Genomic DNA, 22,033 nt, shown 5'->3' with positions numbered 1-22,033 from the left:
CTATATATGTGAGAAATCAATCATGGAAATCTACGTCAACATTTTAAAAGCTCCCCGTAACCATGTGGTGGAACTTGCCAAGATGGCGGCCGTGAGGAGCGTTTTCCGAGTGCGCAGTTTGTTGCAGCAGGGTTTTTATGGTTTTTACCGTAATTCTGCGTCCTTTGCCGTCAGAAATGTGTCTATTGGTTCTAAAATATCAATATCACCAGGACAAAAAAGGGTAAGTGTCAGCTCCTGTTCTATCCGCCATAATGAACTTTCATTTTGCCCCCCGTTTCAAACGTAGTTCATCAACTTCATCATTCATGTGTACGGAAAAGTATCCGCTCGTGCACGTCATCAGTTATAATAACTTGGTTTATTTCATCGCACCAACATTACAATACAATTAGAATATAATGAGTGGACATCTCGCAGCCGTAGGCTGTATTGCATGTAAGCCACTATGTTAAAACAATTTGCTCCGTCAGTGAAAAATACATTAAAAGGGTTAAGACAATATACATAGAGCGAGGCTATTGACACTCAGTGTGTCAATAGCCTGTTTAGGCTATTGACACACTGGGTGTGTCGATAGCCTGTTTAGGCTATTGGCACACTCAGTGTGGCGATAGCCTGTTTAGGCTATTGACACACTCAGTGATAGAAACCACTAAAATGAGGAAATCTTACGATTATATTTGACAATCAACACTCTGAAAAATTCAAATGGCATCCTGTGTCCATTATCAACCCAAAATACGATCTTTTTCACGTGTTTACGGCACAATTTTAAACATCGGAATCTGCTATCAAATAGGGTGCTAGTTTTCCTATCACCGCATGTGATCATGGCAGCCATGTTGGATCGGTTAGGAACACGTTCTCAGCTGTGTGTTTACTGACGAATTCCTGCCGTATTGGAGAATTTTCGGCCTCAAAACTTATATCACTAAGGAAGCGAAGTTATAGTTGTTGTTTTACCTCCATTATTTTTAATGTGAAAGAAATATTCTTCCGAGTCGCTGCCGATAGCGCCGGAACCACACGGCCGAAAATTATGACATGTTTTGTGGTCAGTGTTATTTTTGGTTTATGATGTTAACAGAAACTTTAAAAGTTGTTTATATATAAAATATTCTTATATCAAATGGATGTTTAAAAAGGGAGAAGAAAAATTGAAAAAAAAAAATTTAAAAAAACTCCGGCGCGGACTAGAACCGGGTCGGAGTTGTTATCATGAATTCCCGGGTCAACGTTTTATCCACTACGCTACGCCAAACATACACGGTGAAGGCTGTATTAACAGGTATCCAAATGTAGGGCATAACTTGAAAACGTCCGTTCATTCCAAGATTCAAAGATTCCAATGTCTAATCTTCCGAACAATGTCTAATCAACTATTGCTTGTGAAAAATATTGCCAGAAAGGCATGTTACAAGCTCTGATTGGCTGACTGGCATCTCGGTGTGTCAATAGCCTGTTTGGCTATTGGCACACTGAGTGTGTCAATAGCCACAGCGATATACATAATCATGTAATACAATATGTGTGCGATTTTTGTCGTCTTAACTGTCAGCAGTTTGTGGTAGTACTGGTACATCTCCGGTTGTACGGTGGGAGGATGGCGGGAGGGGAGGAATGCCAGGAGTTTGGACAGGTCCAGAGGGGGAAGTACCTGATTTAGCTTTAGAGTTCTGAATGTTCGCAGATGGTTGAAGCAGCACTACCTGTCTCTGGTGAACTGTCTACGCCCAGTGCAGAACAACGTGGCGAGAACTGTCTGAAATGTCTGTAGCCGCCACGCATCAACAAATTATGCATGCGAACGATTGATTGATTGATTGATTGAGAGTCCGAGGTTGAGAAGTTGGTTCTTGATTTCAGAACAGATTGGGGCAGATGCCTTCTTCAAATGCCACAAGTAATATAAGGAGTACTGGAAAACAGCTCTTGACCGAGAAGCCATTGTGTTAGCTAGGATGGTGTCCAAGCGTTATATCAAAAAACGGTCCAAACTTGAAGAAATCGGGTCCAAATTAGCACGAAAAGGTTCTGCACGGTCAGGGGAACATTCATACATACAATCCTCACATACATAGACTAAAATTATAAAAACTTTGAGTATTGCATACATAGTGAAAGGAGCGGGTTTCATGTGTGGCAGCCCCTATAGGCGCCACCTATGTCATCCCCGGTGCACTGTGGCATTAACTAGCAGCTAAATCAGGATTTCCCACAAATTCTGCGCCCTGGTAACGCACACATTGTCGATTTGAGACAGGGTATGAGAGATGGTCTTTCCCTAATACACGCCGTACTATTCGTATAGACCAACCGCCTATGAAATACAATGTTACAAATTATGATTTTTGTAAAGGGATTGCCACAGGATTGAGAATAGTGTCCCTATATCCCTCTACATTGAGGCTACCTGGGATGATGACAAGCCTTGTCTTTCCCCTGGTGGTTATACCCCCCCACATGTGCACACCATGACGCTGCCTCCACCAAATGCTGTCACCAAATCCGTGCAAAACTTAGCGTAGCGTTCTCCTTGTCGCCTCCACACTTTGATTCAGCCATTCAACTGCCGAAGAGAGAACCTACTCTTATCAGAAAACATCACATTCCTCCACACACGGTTCCTCCAACCACAATGTTTGAGGCACCATCGTAAGCAGCTGCAGGCTTGGCGCTGAGCTTCCAGAAATTACACAAGTCTACAAACACCCTAGCATTTCCTGCAGTTCTGAGGTCTACGATCTCTTGTTCTGTGAGGAGGTAAGCCTCCTTGCAGGAATAACTAAGCTATAAACCAATCCTGCATGCTTGAGTTTCTGATGTTTTTTGTTTCCCAGCAAATGAGTTCTCAGACCCTGGACCTAGAAGAAGACAAGCCACAGTTTCCTGGTTCTAGGTCAGAGTTTACCAAGAAGCTGGAATTCATCACCCCTGATGTTTACAATGGCATCCCTGTGTACAGAGTACTGGACAGACAAGGAAAGATTATTGAGGCTGATCAGGACCCAAAGGTGTGTTCTAGTCTAGGTCTACAGTTCAAATCAAACTTCCAAACTACATTTGTTGTATGTAAGTGTCGCTATTTAACCTGACTTGCTTAAAACTAAATAAAAGGGTTACAGGCTCAGTCCTTTGGATGGGATGTTCCACAACCCTGTTTTTATTTTGGTTTTTAATTGGAGGCTGCACATAACATCCTCAAGTCTAGCGACTGTCTCTTCCAGTGTTGGAGTTTATGTTTTGATGCTGCCCCAAAATACCGACAGTATACCGACAGTTGATTGAACTGAACTACGGTATTTTCTCGAATAAAATTTGCACCCCAATCAAATTATGCACCCCTAATTTGAGACAGTCTCAGACACCGATGCATTGGTTGATTCACTATTAATTAGTTGTAGGCGACCTGTTAGTACTATATATAGTTATAGCGATATGATTGGTCCTCACTAGAAACTAACAGAGTGTGGTAGTACACAGGGGCACAGGGGGTAGGGCCATGGAAAAATGGAAAAGAAATGGGCATGCTTTGCACCAGATCCTACAACCTCCAGTAAATATTGTTCGGTAACTTACAATCAAGAAATGGAAGTCCTGAGGCTGCTTTCTTAAATTTATGGCTCATGTCATGATTTAAGTTAGCCTGGGTACCATCCTATTTCTACCGGGGCTCCTTACACTCACTTCCCTAAAAAAATATTTTTTTAGGGAAGTGAGTGTATGGAGCCCCGGTAGAAATAAGATGGTACCCAGGCTAGATTTAAGTGCTCATCCAACAAATTATATAATTAGTAAGTATAGTAATACTATGTATTCCCATGATTTCTGTTAGGCTTTTATGAATTCCATAAGTTTTGCAAATTGCTTCTTACTAATCTTAGTTGCGTATTGTATGAATGCCATAGAATATCTGTTCTGTATGTATTTTTTACATTAACTGCCATAGTGCAGTTGGTATAGAGAACAATATGTAACATGCTTGTTGTGTCTTTTTTAATGTCCTGAAAAACAGTTGTCTAAGGAAGCAGTTTACGACATGTACCACAAGATGACTCTGCTGAATACCATGGACCGCATCCTGTACGAGTCCCAAAGACAAGGCAGGATCTCCTTCTACATGACCAACTATGGGGAGGAGGCCACCCACATGGGCAGTGCTGCAGCACTCAACCCCGGGGACGTTGTGTTTGGGCAGTACAGGGAAGCAGGTACACCATTTCTTCTTTCTGTTTGGTAACCAGTCTTACAAATATTTATTTGCAAAATTCTGCCCATAGATAATTATTAGATTATTGCTTGTGCAGTATCAATTTGAAATGTAAACTAATGGACAACATACTATTACTAGTATTAGTATGTTTAACTTTAAACATTGTGGGGTTTGACTTCATTGAAGGCAGTGGATAATGAACTGACCCATGTTCTGTTTAAAGAGTGGGTTTTGTGATTTAGTAAAAACATCTTACATTTTTATTATGAATTAAGGAATGTTTATTCTACAATTATATTCAAATACAACTCCAAGGATCGTATGCAAAACTTGCTCAAATGTAAATCATGTTTGCATAGTTTCCTATGGTGAGAAAACGCCATAGGAAAAGTTACTGTCCTTTGTGATGCAAGTTGGGGTACTGTGTACTGCTGAGTTCTACACAGAGTCCTCCCTAACAAACAATGTACAGCACCAGAAATGCCCCCCCCCACACACACACACACAGACACAAAAGGTAACCTGCAGTGTCAAGTTCAAACACCAGTTCAGTTCAGTCATCCATCTGGTGACACTATGAAGTCCCTCCAGATGATTCAGTCGCACATGACAAACATGAGGTCCCTGCCTTGGAGACCAACATCCTCCTCAATCAACCTCCTAAGGGTCAGGGATGGTCCAAAATCAAACCAGGAGGTCCAAAATCAAAACTGAGCATCAGGCCATCACCACCAACCCATGTACCAACATTCATCGCTATCGCACAATCCGTCCTGGAGATATATTGCCAAAAAAGCCGCTTCCACACACTCCCAAATGCTACTGAAAATTACATGTATGCCTGCATTACATGCAGGTAATCAGAACTGGTATATAAATTATAACCGGCAAAAAGGAAGAAAAGCAACCCACCGGAGGCTGCTTTTAAAAATTTTGATCCTGATTATAATGTTGATTCTGTGAATAAAGATTTTCAACTAGCCATGGCCACATTTTTAGAATTTGCTACTTCTGTGCCCTCTCTAGGTGTGCTGATGTACCGGGGGTTCACTCTGGACCAGTTCATGAACCAGTGTTATGGTAATGCAGAGGATGCTGGGAGAGGTCGCCAGATGCCTGTTCACTATGGTTCAAAGGAGCTAAACTTTGTCACTATCTCATCACCACTAGGAACTCAGATGCCCCAAGGTAGACACATTTTCATAGCGGAAAATAGTTCTTACCTAGTAAAAAAAAAGATATGCGTAATCCTTGGAACCCTTATGCATAGCACTTGGAACAAGCATTGAGTTACTGTATGCATATCCATTGGAAATAAAACTTAGGCATCAGGGGTGCCTAAGCATTTGCACGAACCCTATGAAATTCGTACGAATATTATGTGATACACACGAATCACTATGCGAAAACGCACGAATAGTATGAAATTCGCACGAATCACTATGCAAAAACGCACGAATATTATGAAATTCGCACGAATCACTATGTGATTCACACGAACCTTATGAGATTTGCACGATCCTTATCCAAAAACGGCGGCCGGGAGGAGGCATGATTTTGAGCGTTTCTACCCGTGATATTTATATTTCAAGGCATGGAATGGACATTTACCGTCGCAAAGATGTATTTGATAGCCTGTGAGCTACTGTTTTGCTTCATTTCGGCGTGTTACATCGTATTTTCCGTCGTCGCCGATCGAAGCCGCCATCTTGAAAATCCCGCTCCGTCTGTCACGTGACCCCAGCAGTGGTTGCGCAATTTCGCATAAGGATCGTGCAAATCTCATAAGGTTCATGTGAATCACATAGTGATTCGTGCGAATTTCATAATATTCGTGCGTTTTTGCATAGTGATTCATGCGAATTTCATAATATTCGTGCGTTTTCGCATAGTGATTCGTGTGTATCACATAATATTCGTACGAATTTCATAGGGTTCGTGCAAATGCTTAGGCACCCCTGGGCATGATCAATGGATATGAAAGGTTTCCTGGTGTTTTGTAAAATGGCACACGCCCGTTCAAGTTTCGTGGGTGTTTTCAAGTTGTGAAATTTCATGGGTGCCAAGCATGCCTCGTAAGTACAGCTATTATGGCTGGGCGTCAAAAATGGCTGGGCGGCAGAAAATGTTATGCTCCTAAACGGTAAGAAATGTAAGCTACTAATGATGACATTTATGAAAGACTGTCCCCCGGCCCCCCACAATTTCACTTAATGACACGCCCCTTGAATACATGGAAGCATGCATACTTGGCCTATGGTTCTCTGACTATCTAAGTTTGAACAAACATATCGACATCGTTACACAAAAGGCAAGTTCATAACTTTTTTGGCTGAAAATATTTAAGCGTTTTGGACTCCCTTGAATTCTATCAGGGTTACATACAGCCTACTTAAGAGTACGCTGCACCAGTTTGGAGTCACGGTACTGCAATCCATGAAGATCGAGCAAATACAAAAGCGTGCCCTGAGAATTATTCTTGGCCCCGTGTTGTAGCGAAGCTATATTTATGTGTCCCCTCCTTAGAAAACAGGAGGAAAAACTTAGCCTTAAGCCCCGGTCACAAGAATCGTACGACGTCCTTGCGATGGCATATTCCGCACATCGCACGATGATCGCAGTGAATTGCAGCTAAATCGTAATCAAAATTAGCCATCGCAGAGCATCGGATGATGTTCAAAATTTTTCCAGCGTCGTACGATTTTTCACTTGTATTTCTTCTGAATAGCCACCTGCCGCTTTTGTGCTTCTTTAACCAAGCAAATGTGGACCTAGCTGTTGAATACTTTCCTATGATGTCTTTTACTGAAAAAACTAAATCAAAAGAAACCATAACATCATGAGTCTCACAAACATAGGTTCAAATCAAGCACAAGCATGGTTATATCGGCTTTCTTGCCGGCTCTACGAGTCAGGCTTTTTCGAAAATCATATTTTGCTATTTTTGTGATGATATGCTATCAAGAAAAAATGCCATTAGACAAAAATCATATCATAAACAGTATATCATAAGCCTGCCTTTCTGTTCGAGTTTTCCTCATAGTTATACGGTTATGGTAAACTGACCCGAGACAGGCGAGAGATGAGATCTGATCTAATTATGAACCCACGAGTATGTAGCCATCTAATAATTGCATGCATCACCTGTGTGTGATACTGAATCTGCCACGTGGAAAACATTGCCTTGAAGGCAGGCTCTTCTACGGGCGCTTGTTCTCGGGTTGCTACAGTGAACAGTTGTAACTGATATAGTTTCCTTTTTCGTCAACATTGACCATGCATATCAGGGGAAACTAGAACCATGACCACATGCTAAACATTTATGAATCTTTAACTTCATCAGTAGAAAACTAGAGTTCAACGAACCCATCTCTTCGCCAAATAATCATGCCTTTATTTAAGACTTTAAGGTCTTATTGTTCCTCACAAACACACAAACATTACCAAAACCAGACTGTGACCTGACAGATGACCTGGTAGCATCCCTGGTCAATCAGAATTTCATGCTTGTCAATTTAGACTTTGTCCCCAGTGTAAGGGCGTCCTCCAGCAAACCATCTGTATAATAGCTGTGTCCATAGATATAGGTCAAAATGAGATATATAGAGCACAGTTTATTTCTGTTAAGAAGTTTTGCTGCAGTACCTTAGGAAGCCGCTAGGGGGCCCACTATCATAATTTATCTTCGTTTTCCTGACCCCTACCCACCTACCAAATATCATCAGGATTTTTTCAAGGCTTCTCGAGTTATGCATTCCACAAACAAAAGGACGCACACACTCGGCCCGCTACCGTCCTAACGGAAAATGCTACGTCAACTATTTTCGTACACAACCTTCCTTTCCGCAGCCGCTACTTAAATACTAAATATCATGAAAATCCATACACAGCTTCTTGAGTTATATGCTGTTGGCATGGATTTATGAACTTTCCTCATTAATTATGCAAATAAGCTACTGATTTGCATAATTAGTATTACATTGTATAAGTCATCACTCAGTCTATCTACATACCGAAAATCCTGATGATCTGTTTACACGTTCTCAAGTTATCCTCGTCCAAAGTTTGAACGGAAATCGGTGCCTGCAGTTCCCAAAAAGCCGCTAGGGGGTCCAAACTCACAGCACTTACTCTCTGTTTCAAGGGCTATCTGCCACTCAAAAATCATGACCACAGCATGTCCAGAACACGAAGTGCCAAAATTAAAAGTTTTGCTGCAGTACCTTAGGCAGCCACTAGGGTGCCCATTATCGAACTTGACCTTCGTTTTCCTAACCCCAATCCACCTAACAAATATAATCAGGATCCATTCAAGGGTTCTCGAGTTATCTTGCTTACAGACAAACGCACTTACATACAAATCCCGCTACAGCACCATAGGTAAGAGCCAGGTAAACCATTTTTGCACTTGACCTTCCTCTCCAAAACCGCTACACACCTACCAAGTTTCGTGAAAATCGCCCAGCTAGATTTTGACTTATGCTGCCAAAAACAAACCGCAAAAAACATACCAAGCTCGCTGCAGTACCGTAGGAAAACGCCAGGTAAACCGTTTTCAAACTTGGCATTCCTTTCGACAACTGCTACACACCTACCAAAAATCACAAAGTTCCATCCACAATTTCTCGAGTTATATGCTGTTGACCTACATACAGACCCAAGTCAAGCAATCTCATACTCTTCTTGGCGAAGAGAAAAATGGCCGTAATGAAGCCTGATATGGGGGCAATAAAAATCGTACGACGATGGAGAAATTTTGAACATGTTCAAAATCCATTTCAGCTCTATTTTCGTCATAGGAGGCTCCCCGATTCACTATGATTCACCTGCAATTGACACAGATACGCTCTTATGACCTCATCGTACGATGCACTACGATCCTTGTGACCACGGCTTTATATATTTAAACCACTGCTTCCGATTCTTCCCCGACTTACGACGTACTGCGCCTATGCCAGGTATAAAACCCCCATCACAGTCAATCGTACGATTCTTGTGACGGAGGCTTTAAGTTTGCCAATTCCCTGCTTAGTTCTCCTACCTTTAGAAGCTGGTTACCCCAACCTGTTCGGAAATCCATGCTAGAAACCTAAAAGGTGCGAACCAACTTTGTATTCCTTTGGCAAAAACTAACCGCTATACAAACAGCCCCATCCCATATTTCACTCGCCTTTTAAATTCATGTACTTGAAAACATCTCCCATATCTGTCTATCCACGACTGCATTCTTTTAATACTTTGTCTTGTGTGATGTGAATTTTTGTTTCTGTCTGTTTCATTCTTTGTATGATAAGACTTCTCTTAGCCGCTTGTTTTCTTTAAGCTAGATTTTTCACATGTATGAAGTACATGTGTATGTCTAAAATGCGCAATTCAGCATCTTAATGGCGGTAATATGGTAACGGCTCTTCATCATCATCATCTGTCGTCCCTGCCGGGCGGGGTAAGGTGTTGCACAATATCTCTCCATAGCGTTCGGTCGTTCATAGCTGCTCCTAGGTCCTCTTACTCTTAGATGTGATTGATCAAAATCAAGTTCCTAAACTTTTTTTTGTTAGGCATATTAGAATATGATTTATATATTAGAATATGATATAAATTTTTTCCTGTGTCTTCTCTAGCATCTGGTGCAGCATATGCACTGAAGAGGTCGGGGAAGAGACTGTGTGTGATCTGTTACTTTGGGGATGGAGCTGCTAGTGAAGGAGATGCACATGCAGCCTTCAACTTTGCTGCAACCCTGGAATGCCCTATAATTTTCTTCTGGTGGGCATGTCATAAATTATCTCTCTCACACAAGTTGTTTACTAATCATCAAAAAATACATCTCTGAGTTTTAACTGACTCTAGATCTACACTGTAACAAATTCTAAGTACAGGTATATATAGAGTTACAAAAAAAAGTACAGGTCTTGGACATGTACCTGTACCTGAACTACTTGTTCAAATAATGCTTGATAACAACAGCATGTGTAGTTGTGCTAGACACACTAAAGCTAAGATCTTCACCACCACCAGTGACCACAGCAAGAGCAACATCGTGTGAGATATTATTATCAATCAACAAGTTGCTCAACCTCAGTAATATTCAGCAACATACACCAATTTTTTTCGTTACTTCTTGGATTCAGCGGTCCTTTTTTCCCCAATTTCAATAAAAGATTGGCCACTTATCCCGTTGACAAATTTTCACTGCCTCTCCTCTCCCAAATAAACTATGGGCTCCAAATTCTTGTACCTATTTTGGATGGTACCTTATTGTATTCAAATTTGGGCCTTTGCCCATGGACCTACTTAATATTTAAAGTTTAGGTTTTCCTGCCCATATTTCCCAGGGCTCTTTGCACACAATTCATTATTTTTCGGTGAAACAGCTTGGATTTTCCCCACCAATGTTGTTCTTGCGAGAAAATAAGACGTTTTGAATTACAATTTTTATATTTGACATGTCAGCCTGGTGCAAATTGCCGACCGAGTGGCCTTGATTCATTTCGCTTATTGGCAGTGCGTCAGAAGAATAATTCATTCACACAAGAAAAAAAACAACACATAAAAACAACACATCTAACTTTGCTTGCCTTATGATCTGAGTTTTTAGGTAGAAAAATTTCCCCAAATGGCAGAAATTTGCGAGGTAACTAACAGTCTGGAACACGGTCGCTGCAACTTGCATGTGTATTGACAGTAAAACTAGCGCCATACATATTGCATATAGCTGATTACGATCCATACATAAACAGGTGGAAATAAAATCCTATCTGAAGTGGCCACAGACCTGACCTTTTTCTGTCTCTTGTCAGTCGAAACAATGGATATGCCATCTCAACGCCGACTTCTGAGCAGTACAGGGGGGATGGGATTGGTGAGGAAAACTTCTTTTTTTTTATTTTCTGAGATATCATCAGATTCTCATTTGATGCATTTGCTTGTTTCTTGTGTATGCCGGTTATGACATGGGACAATGCTTATACCGATAGTTTCTTTTAGTAAGGATTATTCTCTCTCATTTTTGTTTATTTAGAACATACGAATTATTCTTTGCTCCGAGAAATTGTTTATCTTGTTCATTTTTATTTCACTGAGGAAGAAAGGTGGATGCCTTTTAAAACGTCTGTATAAAAATAAAGTATCCAGAAGTAAAGATTGATTCTTCTTCAATGTTAACGATACCTGGATGTCTAATCTTCACAAACGTGTCTCTCTCATTATAGTTTTTGGTTTTTCTTATTAGTCACTGGGAAGTCACTGCAAAGTTCTCTGTCCCAAAAGCATTAGGACCTCTAGACTGCGCAATTCCATCCAACACCATTCTATCAGTATAATAACAAATCATTGACTGATGCTTAAGTGTTTTTTTGTTCATATCTTGCTTACTTTGTTTAGTTATTATATAACATGATTTTACTCCATTCTGTAAGATCAACGGCTTTCAGAGGTACTACTGCACAGGGGTAACTCTGCAATGCTGATTTGATGAGTAAAGATTGAGATTTTCTTATTACTGTACTGCTGATTGCTGATAACATTATGAGCAGTTAAGTGGATATCCCATTGTCTCATAAGTTAAAAATGTACTCATTCTCAATAAATATAATGAATTATTTTCAATTCAAAACTTCTCCTAGAATATCACATTTTGTTCTTGAACATTTACAACAGCTGCAAGAGGGCCAAGTTACGGTATGGCTACTCTCCGCGTGGATGGGAACGATGCATTTGCAGTTTACAATGCCGTCAAAGCTGCCCGGGAACTTGCTGTCAATGAAAACAGACCTGTCCTTATAGAGGCCATGACCTACAGGTACGTGTGAGCTGATTGAGTGCTAAGGGCACACCGATATGTTTTCTTGGTTCTTTGACATTGCACATCAAAGTAAAGAGGTCAAGGTTAATAGAAGAGAGGGCAATGAGGTAAACTTGAATCTGAGCTTAAGGGTGGAAGATGGGCGGAAGCTTTGGTAATATGCTTTTTTATGCAGGAAGTGCGTGATTTGTCTCCCTAACTTTTAATTTTATTGATGTATCTATTTGCTTCCCATTGCTTGGAGATTGTTAAAGCTGAGCAGAGATTTCTTCTTTTACTTAATTTCCTGAAAAGCCTGTGGGCTGTGTTGTTTATGTTCCTTGGGCTGTGTTATTTATGTTCCTTGGGCTGTGTGTTTATGTTCCTTGGGCAGTTAGTTGCCAGCGAAGCATTTTTGTACTGGTCCATGACAACGGCAATGTGTTTTTTGTTTTTCATGCATTTTCAATGAATTTGCACTATCAGAGATTGCCAAAAAGTTATCACTATGAACTTGTTTATTACCTTTTTTTATAACCTTTATTGCAAATTCATGCCCAAGGGCTAATTGCATACAAAGTAAAGTATTAGTGGTATCATCAGTCACTGGGTAGTGGTATACTTAATCTTATGTCATACCTGTGACGCGAAAACGTTCGATACGGGTGTTCCGGACCGGCTGATAACTTTCCGTACGGCACGGGCTTATCACACGGGCTCCATTCGAATAAATCAAACTGTTTCGAGTGGGCCGAGTACGGCGCCATTGAAAGTTCGAATACCTGATTCGGACGTTTGAAACATTACTGTTGCAACGCTTTTTTTTCGAGGGCAACAAATTTGTTCAACTTCAAGCGCATTTCGCATCAACACTGGTTTTCTCAGGTGGGTATGACATATTATTAATAAATCCTTTGGCCGTCGTGCGATCCGACCCGCGGTCGGGCTGGTACCTCGGGTGATACGGAATACACCATGTTGTATTCTATATATAATAAGAAGGAAAATGATATTTAAAGATAAATCAAAAGGGAAATAATGTCTAATCTATTTCTACTTATTAGCTATTTGATGGGTTTGACTTCTTTTCCGTATGCAGTGGGAGATGAATTGTCCAACATTTTCATATATAAAGGAGTTGGACGACTTAAGCAAGAAGATTGTTTTTTGTTGGTCGGTAAGGGGATAAAATCTTTCTTTCGGAATTGTAATGGGAACATTGACAAATGAAATGTAGTTCATCTTCCACTGCTTTCCCTGAACAGTATTTACATGTTTTCTCGTCAGCGGACATTTTTTTGTACCTGCCCCTCTCTATTTCTATCAATATATTATCCTGGGAAAATTTGCTTTTCCTAATAAGTGGCTTCAATCTAAGTACCTGTAAGTGCATATTTTGGACAGTGCGTTTATTTGTTTTCTCCAAAATTGAGGTTTTACTACCCAGGGACCCCCTAGATATTGAAGTTCAGGTTTTCTGTACGCATTTCCCCTGGATTTTTGCACACAATTCACTATTTTTCGAAATATTAGACATGAAAACAACTTGCCTTATATTATGATGTGAGTTTGAAAAATCACATTAACCCAATGAAACAAGTATGGTGAACATCCACTTGCCCGATCAGCAGTTCACTGTCCTATGATAAATAGGCAAAAGGACTTGAAACCTTGAAAGTTGGTTGTAGCCAAAGAAAGTGCATTGATTCAGAAATATTTCCTAGGAAATAGTGTCATGCAACAGTGTCATAAAACCACCCTCCAGTTTAATTCTGGACTTCCAGTTTTATTCTGGAGTGACCTCCCATGTCTCACTCACCTTACATCCAGATGGGCGGATATCATAAGTTGTAAGTAAAAACGATGTAATACGTAGCAGCTATAAACGTCTCCCTGGGATTAGTCTAAATTTGCATAATTATACATAATTATGCATCATAATTATGTATCAAGTTCCAAGGATATGCGCAATTATATTGATCCGAAGGAGGTCATTAATGGCTGCTACGTATTTCTTACATGATTCTTACTTACTGCTTACGATACTTGCATTTGAATGTACATGACTGAAGGTGACTGAGATATGGGAGCTCACTCCCAAGCTCACAATAAAACTGGAACTCCATGATTAAACTGGTGGACGTTTAGATTTTGGGAACAGAATCTTTTTTTTGTAACAAACTTGTTCAAAGCAAGGTCACGAGACCACTACAAGGCAATGAACTAAGAAGTTGGAAACTGTGCACGGAGATAGTGGTGGACATTTGTTTTGTTCATGTACTGATAATGTCACCCTCCATAGGATTGGTCACCACAGCACTAGTGACGACAGCACAGCGTATCGGTCTGTGGACGAGGTGAACTACTGGGATAAGCAGGACCATCCCATTGGTCGGCTGAGACATTACATGGTGAACCAGGGTTGGTGGGATATGGAGAAGGAAAAAGCCTGGATGAAACAGGCCAGGAACGAGGTAAGCACATTAAGAGAGTATTGCAATGAGGTTAACACAAGGGGTTAACACAAGGAGACAAGCTTATGTTTAGGTAGCAGAGCACAGTTTTGGGCCTATGGGAATTCCGATAGTTAAGGGCCACAAGGTGACTGGCGTTGACGCGGAAAGAAATACAATAGGATGCACTTTAGGAATACCAAAAACGGGTATGATCGAGTTCGGGGTACAAGCCACAATTTCTCTAAAATCATGTGTGTATCGCCTTCACACACCTTCTTTGAAATGTTGCTCTCTGCCGTTCTTTAAAGTATCATTACTACACGAAAGTACTAGTATATTGGTATGGTAAAGTCATCAGTGAACATTTGAAACTAGATCAAAAGAAGTCATTCCTTTCAGAAAATGTGCCAAGGAAATCTGTTAACTTATTATTCGTTAAACCTCAAGCTGTTGTTTAAATGTCTGTGTTGTGTGACTTAAGCAGGCCTTGAAATACTTTTTTTAGCCAGGTTGCGCAGGCAGCAACCTAAATCAAAAACCAACTTGCGCCATCAGCATTTCAGGTCGCGCCACTTCCAAGTTGCTACTATAGCTACTTATCAATTATCTGTAAAAACAGTTCATTTCAGTTGAAGAAATATAGCAAAAAAAAGATGCAGGGCAAATTAGCGCACTTTTCTCAATAAACAACATCCATTTATCGATCTTTCAAAAATAAAGATTGCAACAAAAATAATATCTCAAAGAACCGTGAAAAAATCTTGACCTCCGTTTGACAGTGCCGACCGTGCACCCCTCCCCAGTATAGTCATCGCCACACTAGCTGTTTTTCCCGCATTCCATCGACAGTATTGTCCCAAACAAGCAAAAAAAATTCAAAATAAGCCTATATATATATATATACATGTACTTATCGGCAAGGACGTAAGTTTTTTACATTGTCAAGCTTCATGCCTTGCTGCGTGATTTTTCCCGCGTTGGGTCATCAGATATTCCACCAATAGCAGCGCCCAGTCGCGCTACGTCACGCCAAAATGGCCAATGGGGTATGACTCTCGCGATTCGCGACATGTGAGTTAGTGCGAGATTTTGCGCGAGACTTGAAAGTAGATTTAGAATAGCGGCTCTATAGCGGCCGAAATCCGCAAATTTTGAACTTTGAGCGAAATTTCCGGCGGAAAATTAGGGCTTACCAAAGGCGTACATCCCCAAAACAGGGCATACATTTTCTGATATCTTTTTAGTAAAGTGCCTGTAACTTAAGGATCGTTTTGTTTACCCAAAAAATCAAGTTGCGCCGTGCGCAACCTGGCTTTCTGAACAACTTGCGCACAGAGAAAACTACTTGCGTGGCAGGGGTGCGCAAGTGGTTCTACGAGCCCTGCTTAAGTAAGCCTCTCGATCTCTCCACCCCAGCCTTTTTATTTAAATGTTATATATAAATTGTTTTTTTCGACCTGCTGGTCCAATTTTTTTTCTGAAAAAAAATCAGAGAAGCAACAAATTAAATTGGTGTGGCCTGAATTAGAAAAAAGTTTTACATAAACTTTAAGCCAAAAGTCTTAGGTGCCTGTTAACATTCGCATGCTACTCAAGTGTCAATCCGATGATTCACAATTGATTCTCACCTTCAAGAATTGGACAATGCTCGCTAAAACTGAGGCCACAAATCAGATGACGTACGCCCGTCAGTAGGGTGACTTTCAGAGCTATGTCCAGTATCAGGGTGAAGTGCACGAAGTTAGGGTGTACGAAGTTGTACGAAGTTACAACCGTTTCTTACTGGCTTTGAGGCTATATCTGGAGTCACAGATGACGTCAAATAATTTATTTGGGTAGGGTTGCAAGTGTACGAAGTTGTCCGAAGTTGTGCAAAGATACGTGACGTCATCTAACTTCGTACAGTAGGCGGGGTAGGGTGGCAAGTGTATGAAGTTGTCCGAAGTTGTGCAAAGTTACGTGACGTCATCTAACTTCGTACAGTAGGAGGGGTAGGGTGGCATGTGTACGAAGTTGTCCGAAGTTGTGCAAAGTTACGTGACGTCATCTAACTTCGTACAGTAGGCGGGGTAGGGTGGCATGTGTACGAAGTTGTGCAAAGTTGTGCAAAGTTACGTGACTTCATCTAACTTCGTACAGTAGGCAGGGTAGGGTGGCATGTGTACGAAGTTGTCCGAAGTTACGTGTCTTCATCTAACCTCGGACAGTATGCAGGGTAGGGTGGCATGTGTACGAAGTTGTCCGAAGTTGTCCAAAGTTGCGTGACGTCATCTAACTTCAGACAGTGGGCAGTGAAGGTCAACAAGTGTACGAAGTTGTGCAAAGTTACTTAATACATAGCAAAAACTTTAAATATATGTAAATATAATACACAGCATACGGAGTCCATTCCAAGACACCATGCGGATGTTTGTTGCCATTGTTTAGAATTGATTTTAAAGTTTTGTAATTATATGTCTAGGACATTTGATACTTCAGAAATATTTTTAACACTGTTTCAACTTTATAAATATTTCCCTGGTCTTGTAAAACTTTGGAAATATTGATGGCGTTGAATTGGATACTTCTAATGGTTTCTAAATAATGATAACAGCATTCTACCATTATTTACCATTTTCTACCATTTTTTGTAATGGTTCGGTGGGCTGGGAAGATAGTAATTCACACATCCTTGCAAAGTATGGTTGGGTGCCATGCAACAATGGCCCACCACAAAGGATCCACCAGTGCCCAGCATTGAAATCTAAAAATATACACTGTCAGATGCAACAATAGGGCTTACTTTTATGGGGGCAATAAACTAATTTTACCATTTGGCCAGGTTTACCATTTTTTGTAAATATTTGTAAAGGTGAAATAATCACAGAGAGGTTTCACAATTATTCTAAATAAAGATATTTTTGTACAGTTACTTTCAAAATGTTTCTAAAATATTCAAAGAAATTCAAATAAATGAGTATTTTCTTAGTCAATTTTTTGAAAATAATTTAATTATTGTGGCTCAGATATTGTTTTCACTCCACTCACTCACTCCCCGGTTTAACGTCTGTTGTTCCCCATCCTGTGGGGGTTAGACGTGCTTGCACGCTGATGATGAGGGGGCCTGATGGCATCTCGCCAGAGTCCTCTGTCACTTGGGTTGATACTGTGTAGGTTGAGAAGGTTGATGTCTTCCTTTATGTTGTCCAACCATCTCTTTCGTGGTCGACCACGAGGGTTCTTTCCCTCTGTGCTGAATTCCACGATCTTCCTGGGCCACTTCTCCTCATCCATTCTTTGGATGTGGCCGTACCAGCACAGTCTATTGAATCTTACTGTGTCCTGTACGCTATGAACCCCAAGCCTGGTTCTTAGCTGCTCAGTAGACAGGGTGGTCGAGAGCTTTCTAGAACATATCCAGCGGACCATGGCGTTATCACTCCTAGTTAGCCTCCTCATGTCCTCTGTTGTAACTGCCCAAGTCTCAGAAGCATATAGTAGAACGCTCCTGATACAAGAGTTGAAGACATGCCCCCGGTTTTTAAGAGGGATGTAGTTGTTAGTGAGAATTGGGAGTAGTTCATGGAAGCTTTTCCATGCAGACTTGACCCTGGCAGTCACAGCATCTGAGCACCCCCCAGCCTCACTTATCATGTCACCCAGGTAGCAGAAAGTGGGAACGACTTTAAGGTTTTCTTCACCTACTGTCACTAGCTGTGTTGTCGGTTCAGGAGCTGGAGGAAGTTCGCCTTTGCACCTCTTGCATGCAAAGTTGGGGTCTTCCTTCAGACTGCCCTTGATGTTGGTACATCTTCTGTGTATCCAGTGCTGACACATTGCACAGAAAATGGAGTTGGTTCCTACACCCTTTTGGCACACGCCGCAGGGAAACCTCCCAGACTCCTTTACTGGTCCTGTGTCGGTAAGTCTGCTGTGCAGTACCATGGTCTTTCCCATGTTCACTCGGAGACCATGTGCCCCCATACTGCTCTTCCAGCAGATGAACTTCTGTTTCAGATCTTCTAGTGTTTCTGCAGCCAGCATCAGATCATCCGCATAGAGCATCTCCCATGGACACTCAGTCCTAAACTCTCGGGACAATGCTTCCATAACAATGATGAATAACAGAGGACTAAGCACAGAGCCCTGGTGGACTCCGACTTTAACCTCAAACTCTGAACTGTAGCTGTCATTCACACGTACACTGGATTTAGCATGTCTGTACATGGCCTGTACTACTCTGACTATCCATTCTTCTATTCTTATTCTATTAAGACTAATTATAAATATCGCCTAAAAACCCTCATGGTGTCTTGGAATGGACTCTATATACAATTTTCTATAAAATATTCATATAAATATTAAAGAAGTAAATTCTTATTCCCATAAGACATAAGTAAATTACGCCTTCGTACTCCCACTGATAGGTGACGGCTAGTTATATCACGCGAAAATCACAGACTATGTAGATCTCGATCTAATCACGTTCATAACTTCCGACAAGTTCCTACACCACCCGGCTGGCTGTACAAAGTTTGGATTATTTCATGATTAAGATGACGTCATAACTTCGGACAACTTCGGACAACTTCGTACACCACCTGGCTGCCTGTCCAAAGTTTGGATGACGCAATGGTTAGGATGATGTCATAACTTCGGACAACTTAGGATAACCTCGTACACCACCCAGCTGACTGTCCCAAGTTAGGATGACGTAATGGTTTGGATGACGTCGTAACTTTTGACAACTTCGGACAACTTTGGACAACTTCTACCACCTAACTTAACTTAGAACAACTTTGTGCACTTCACCCTGATACTGGACATGGGTGGACTTTCACATTCAAATTTGCTGTCAATGCTAATGCTACATACTATACAGCTTTCTAAAGTCGGGCGTAGCCCATATTGCAACAAAGTTTACATTCCCTCTCTTTCCAGGTCATGCAGGCATTCCAGCGAGCGGAGAAGAAAAAGAAGCCCCCTCCCTCAGAGCTCTTCTACGACACGTACAGGGAGATGCTCCCGCACCTGCAGCAGCAGAGAGAGCAGATGAGGAAACATGTGGCACAGTATCCAGAGAACTACCCTCTGGAGAACTTTGAAAAGGACAGAGACTAGATCTATTTATTGTTATGTACATCAAGATCTAGAGTGTCTATGAGTGGTGGCAAAGGTTTAACAGGTTAGGATTCATCTGAGTGACTTTCTAAAGGTGACTTAATTTTGATTAACTATAGGACCATTGCTGTATATAGTAGAGTGGACTTATCCCTCAGCTAACTGACACCTATCGCACCACAGTCATCCCTCAGTGAGACATCTGGAGCCGCATAGTTCAAGTTTCTGAACCTTTATTCAGCCTGTCGGCAAAACCGGTGTCTTCAGGGGCTAGAGGCTAAATGACACAAGTTCGTGAAGCTCGCACTTATAGGACCAGTGCTGATTCTTCAATATAACAGTTCCAGTTACCAATCATAATCAGAGAAGCAACATTTATCTGGAGAATCGATCATGTGGACATTTAGAAAGCTGACCAACATTGTTACTGCAAGGCATTATTTTGTTGTCCTTGGTGCAGGGTGCAGTCACAATCGCCAATTGTCCTGTATTGCAATTTCTACTACAACATGCGCACTGTCTTCTAAAGAATTCTGTTAAAGATCCTACCACTATCATAGGGGGAAAGCAACCAAATTCTTACATGTAAGAAATTCTTAGAAACAGGCTCTGCATAAAACAATGTGTACACGGTGTGCTCCATCAATTAAATTGTTTTGTAGTGTGAAATTATTTCTCAAAATATGGGAAGTCAAGCTGGTGTATTTTAAGGAAAATTTAGACTACATTCAAGTATACCCAGTACAGGGCTCTAGCCAGCGTCCGTTTTTCTGTCAATTGACGGAAATTTGTTGCGTCTGACGGAAAAATTTTCAAACCAATCCGTCAACCTTGACGGACAAAAATCCTTGGTGGAAGCTTCAGGCGGCTTGGGGACGCCATCCACGGCCGTAAAAGCCACACACTGTTTGTTTTGCTATTGTTATGATTGTTGACAATGTGTGTCGGTGCCCTTTCGCGTACGATAATCTCATTAAAACCCGTTTTTCAAGGTCTCAGTTCAGTCCTTCCAAGGACGTTGGTCCTTCTAATTAATTTTCGCGACGATTGGCTGACGGAAAAAAGTTTCGAGCTGGCTAAAGCCCTGACCCAGTATATTCAGAGCAAGCTTCAGGCAAACCCAGCCTAACCTGTAGCATGCATATGCATTGTATAAATGTTTGAAAGACTACATTTTATGCCGTGGTATGGACTAGTTACAATGTGTTAGAGATATTTTGTGGGTTGTGGTCATATATAGACTGATCTGCCAATCATATAGCATAGTACTGTGTGAATGGTTCCCCTGGTTTACCTTGAATTGGTGATATAGTTACAGAAAGGGTATCTCTATAAAGTATATATATGTGTACATGTCTACTAGAAATTTGTTTTTCTTACATGTACAGAACCTTCAACTCACACATTCACTATCCTCTTTATCGTCTGTTGCCTCCCCAACCATGAGGACCATGCAGTCAGTTTGATACAAAAGGTAGTAAAGGAAAAGTTATACATATAGTATATTTTACATGCTTCTTTTCTCTTCCTAAAACATTTGTAGACTAACAGAGATTTTCTAGTATATCGTTGTCAGATGATGACATAAGATATTTGAAGATATCTTCCTTCGTTAGGTGGGTATATTTCTGATCTACATGTGGCTAGTGAATGTATTGCGCAGATCATTGTACAGAGAACACTCTAGGACAAAGTGTATTTCATTTTCTACATGCATGTGGTTCTCAGCGCAAAATATACATAGTCTATCATTAGGAGGAGTTCGGTTGTATCTACCAGCTTCAATTTCCAACATGGGTGATCGCTGATCCTTAGTTTAGTCATGGCTCGGCGATAGCTAAAATTTGTTATATTCGGGTATTTTTCTCTTTCATACAAATGCTTAAACTTTCTGTAGGTTCTTAGCTTATAAAATCTCTGTCACATTGCGTGATAATCGATTGGACAACGAGTCTGCGAACTCTAGAGGACATTTTCGGAGTAATGCGTCAGCAATTTTTAGGAGTTTTTTTTTTTTTTTTAATTTTTTCACATTTTATTCTTCATTCACAATGTTACAATCAATGATACAATGAAGTGTGTAAGTAACCATGGTAACAAACAATAACAAAATAGATTATGTCAAACATACACATATATATAACGAGTTATTATATTTCACAACATGTCCCCTGACTTCAGGACTACACTAGTACTGTCTGAAAAAAGTATGAACGTTGGCACTAAAGAACTTAGCTCCTCTCCCTTTATAAAATGCAACAAGTAAATGCTCACGAAGGGAGAACAAAAGTATTAAATGGCAAGCATCGAAATACAAATAAAAAGCGGATACATCTGCATCTCAACAGTACCAGTCATATTGCCAGCTTGTGGGCAAGACAGCAATTACTCAAGACTTTGTTTTTCTTATTTCATACTATATATGTTCAGAAACATGGATATTTCAATTTATGTGCGACATTAACTTTAGGTCTGTCA

General features: G+C 40.8%; 1 protein-coding gene across 1 annotated transcript; it reads left to right on the top strand.

The window, feature by feature from the left end:
* The first annotated feature begins 7 nt into the window (after window positions 1-7).
* LOC118409090 (2-oxoisovalerate dehydrogenase subunit alpha, mitochondrial-like) lies at window positions 8-21,904 on the top strand. The gene is made up of 9 exons (XM_035809958.1): window positions 8-223; window positions 2,844-3,017; window positions 4,019-4,214; window positions 5,243-5,404; window positions 9,838-9,982; window positions 11,017-11,078; window positions 11,876-12,017; window positions 14,302-14,473; window positions 19,376-21,904. The coding sequence occupies exons 1-9, from the start codon at window positions 23-25 to the stop codon at window positions 19,553-19,555; spliced, it is 1,434 nt and encodes a 477-aa protein (XP_035665851.1). The 5' UTR covers window positions 8-22; the 3' UTR covers window positions 19,556-21,904.
* Window positions 21,905-22,033: the final 129 nt, after the last annotated feature.

This window comes from Branchiostoma floridae, chromosome 1 (genome assembly GCF_000003815.2).
Source record: "Branchiostoma floridae strain S238N-H82 chromosome 1, Bfl_VNyyK, whole genome shotgun sequence".
In the NCBI taxonomy this organism is placed as follows: Eukaryota; Metazoa; Chordata; class Leptocardii; order Amphioxiformes; family Branchiostomatidae; genus Branchiostoma; species Branchiostoma floridae.
This window is presented reverse-complemented; position numbering and strand designations above follow the sequence as displayed.

Coding starts and splice junctions, on each gene's coding strand:
- LOC118409090 (XM_035809958.1), top strand. CDS start 23: ATGGAAATCTACGTCAACATTTTAAAAGCTCCCCGTAACCATGTGGTG. Junction 9,983..11,016: donor TGCCCTATAATTTTCTTCTG/GTGGGCATGTCA, acceptor GTCTCTTGTCAG/TCGAAACAATGGATATGCCA. Junction 11,079..11,875: donor GTACAGGGGGGATGGGATTG/GTGAGGAAAACT, acceptor CATTTACAACAG/CTGCAAGAGGGCCAAGTTAC.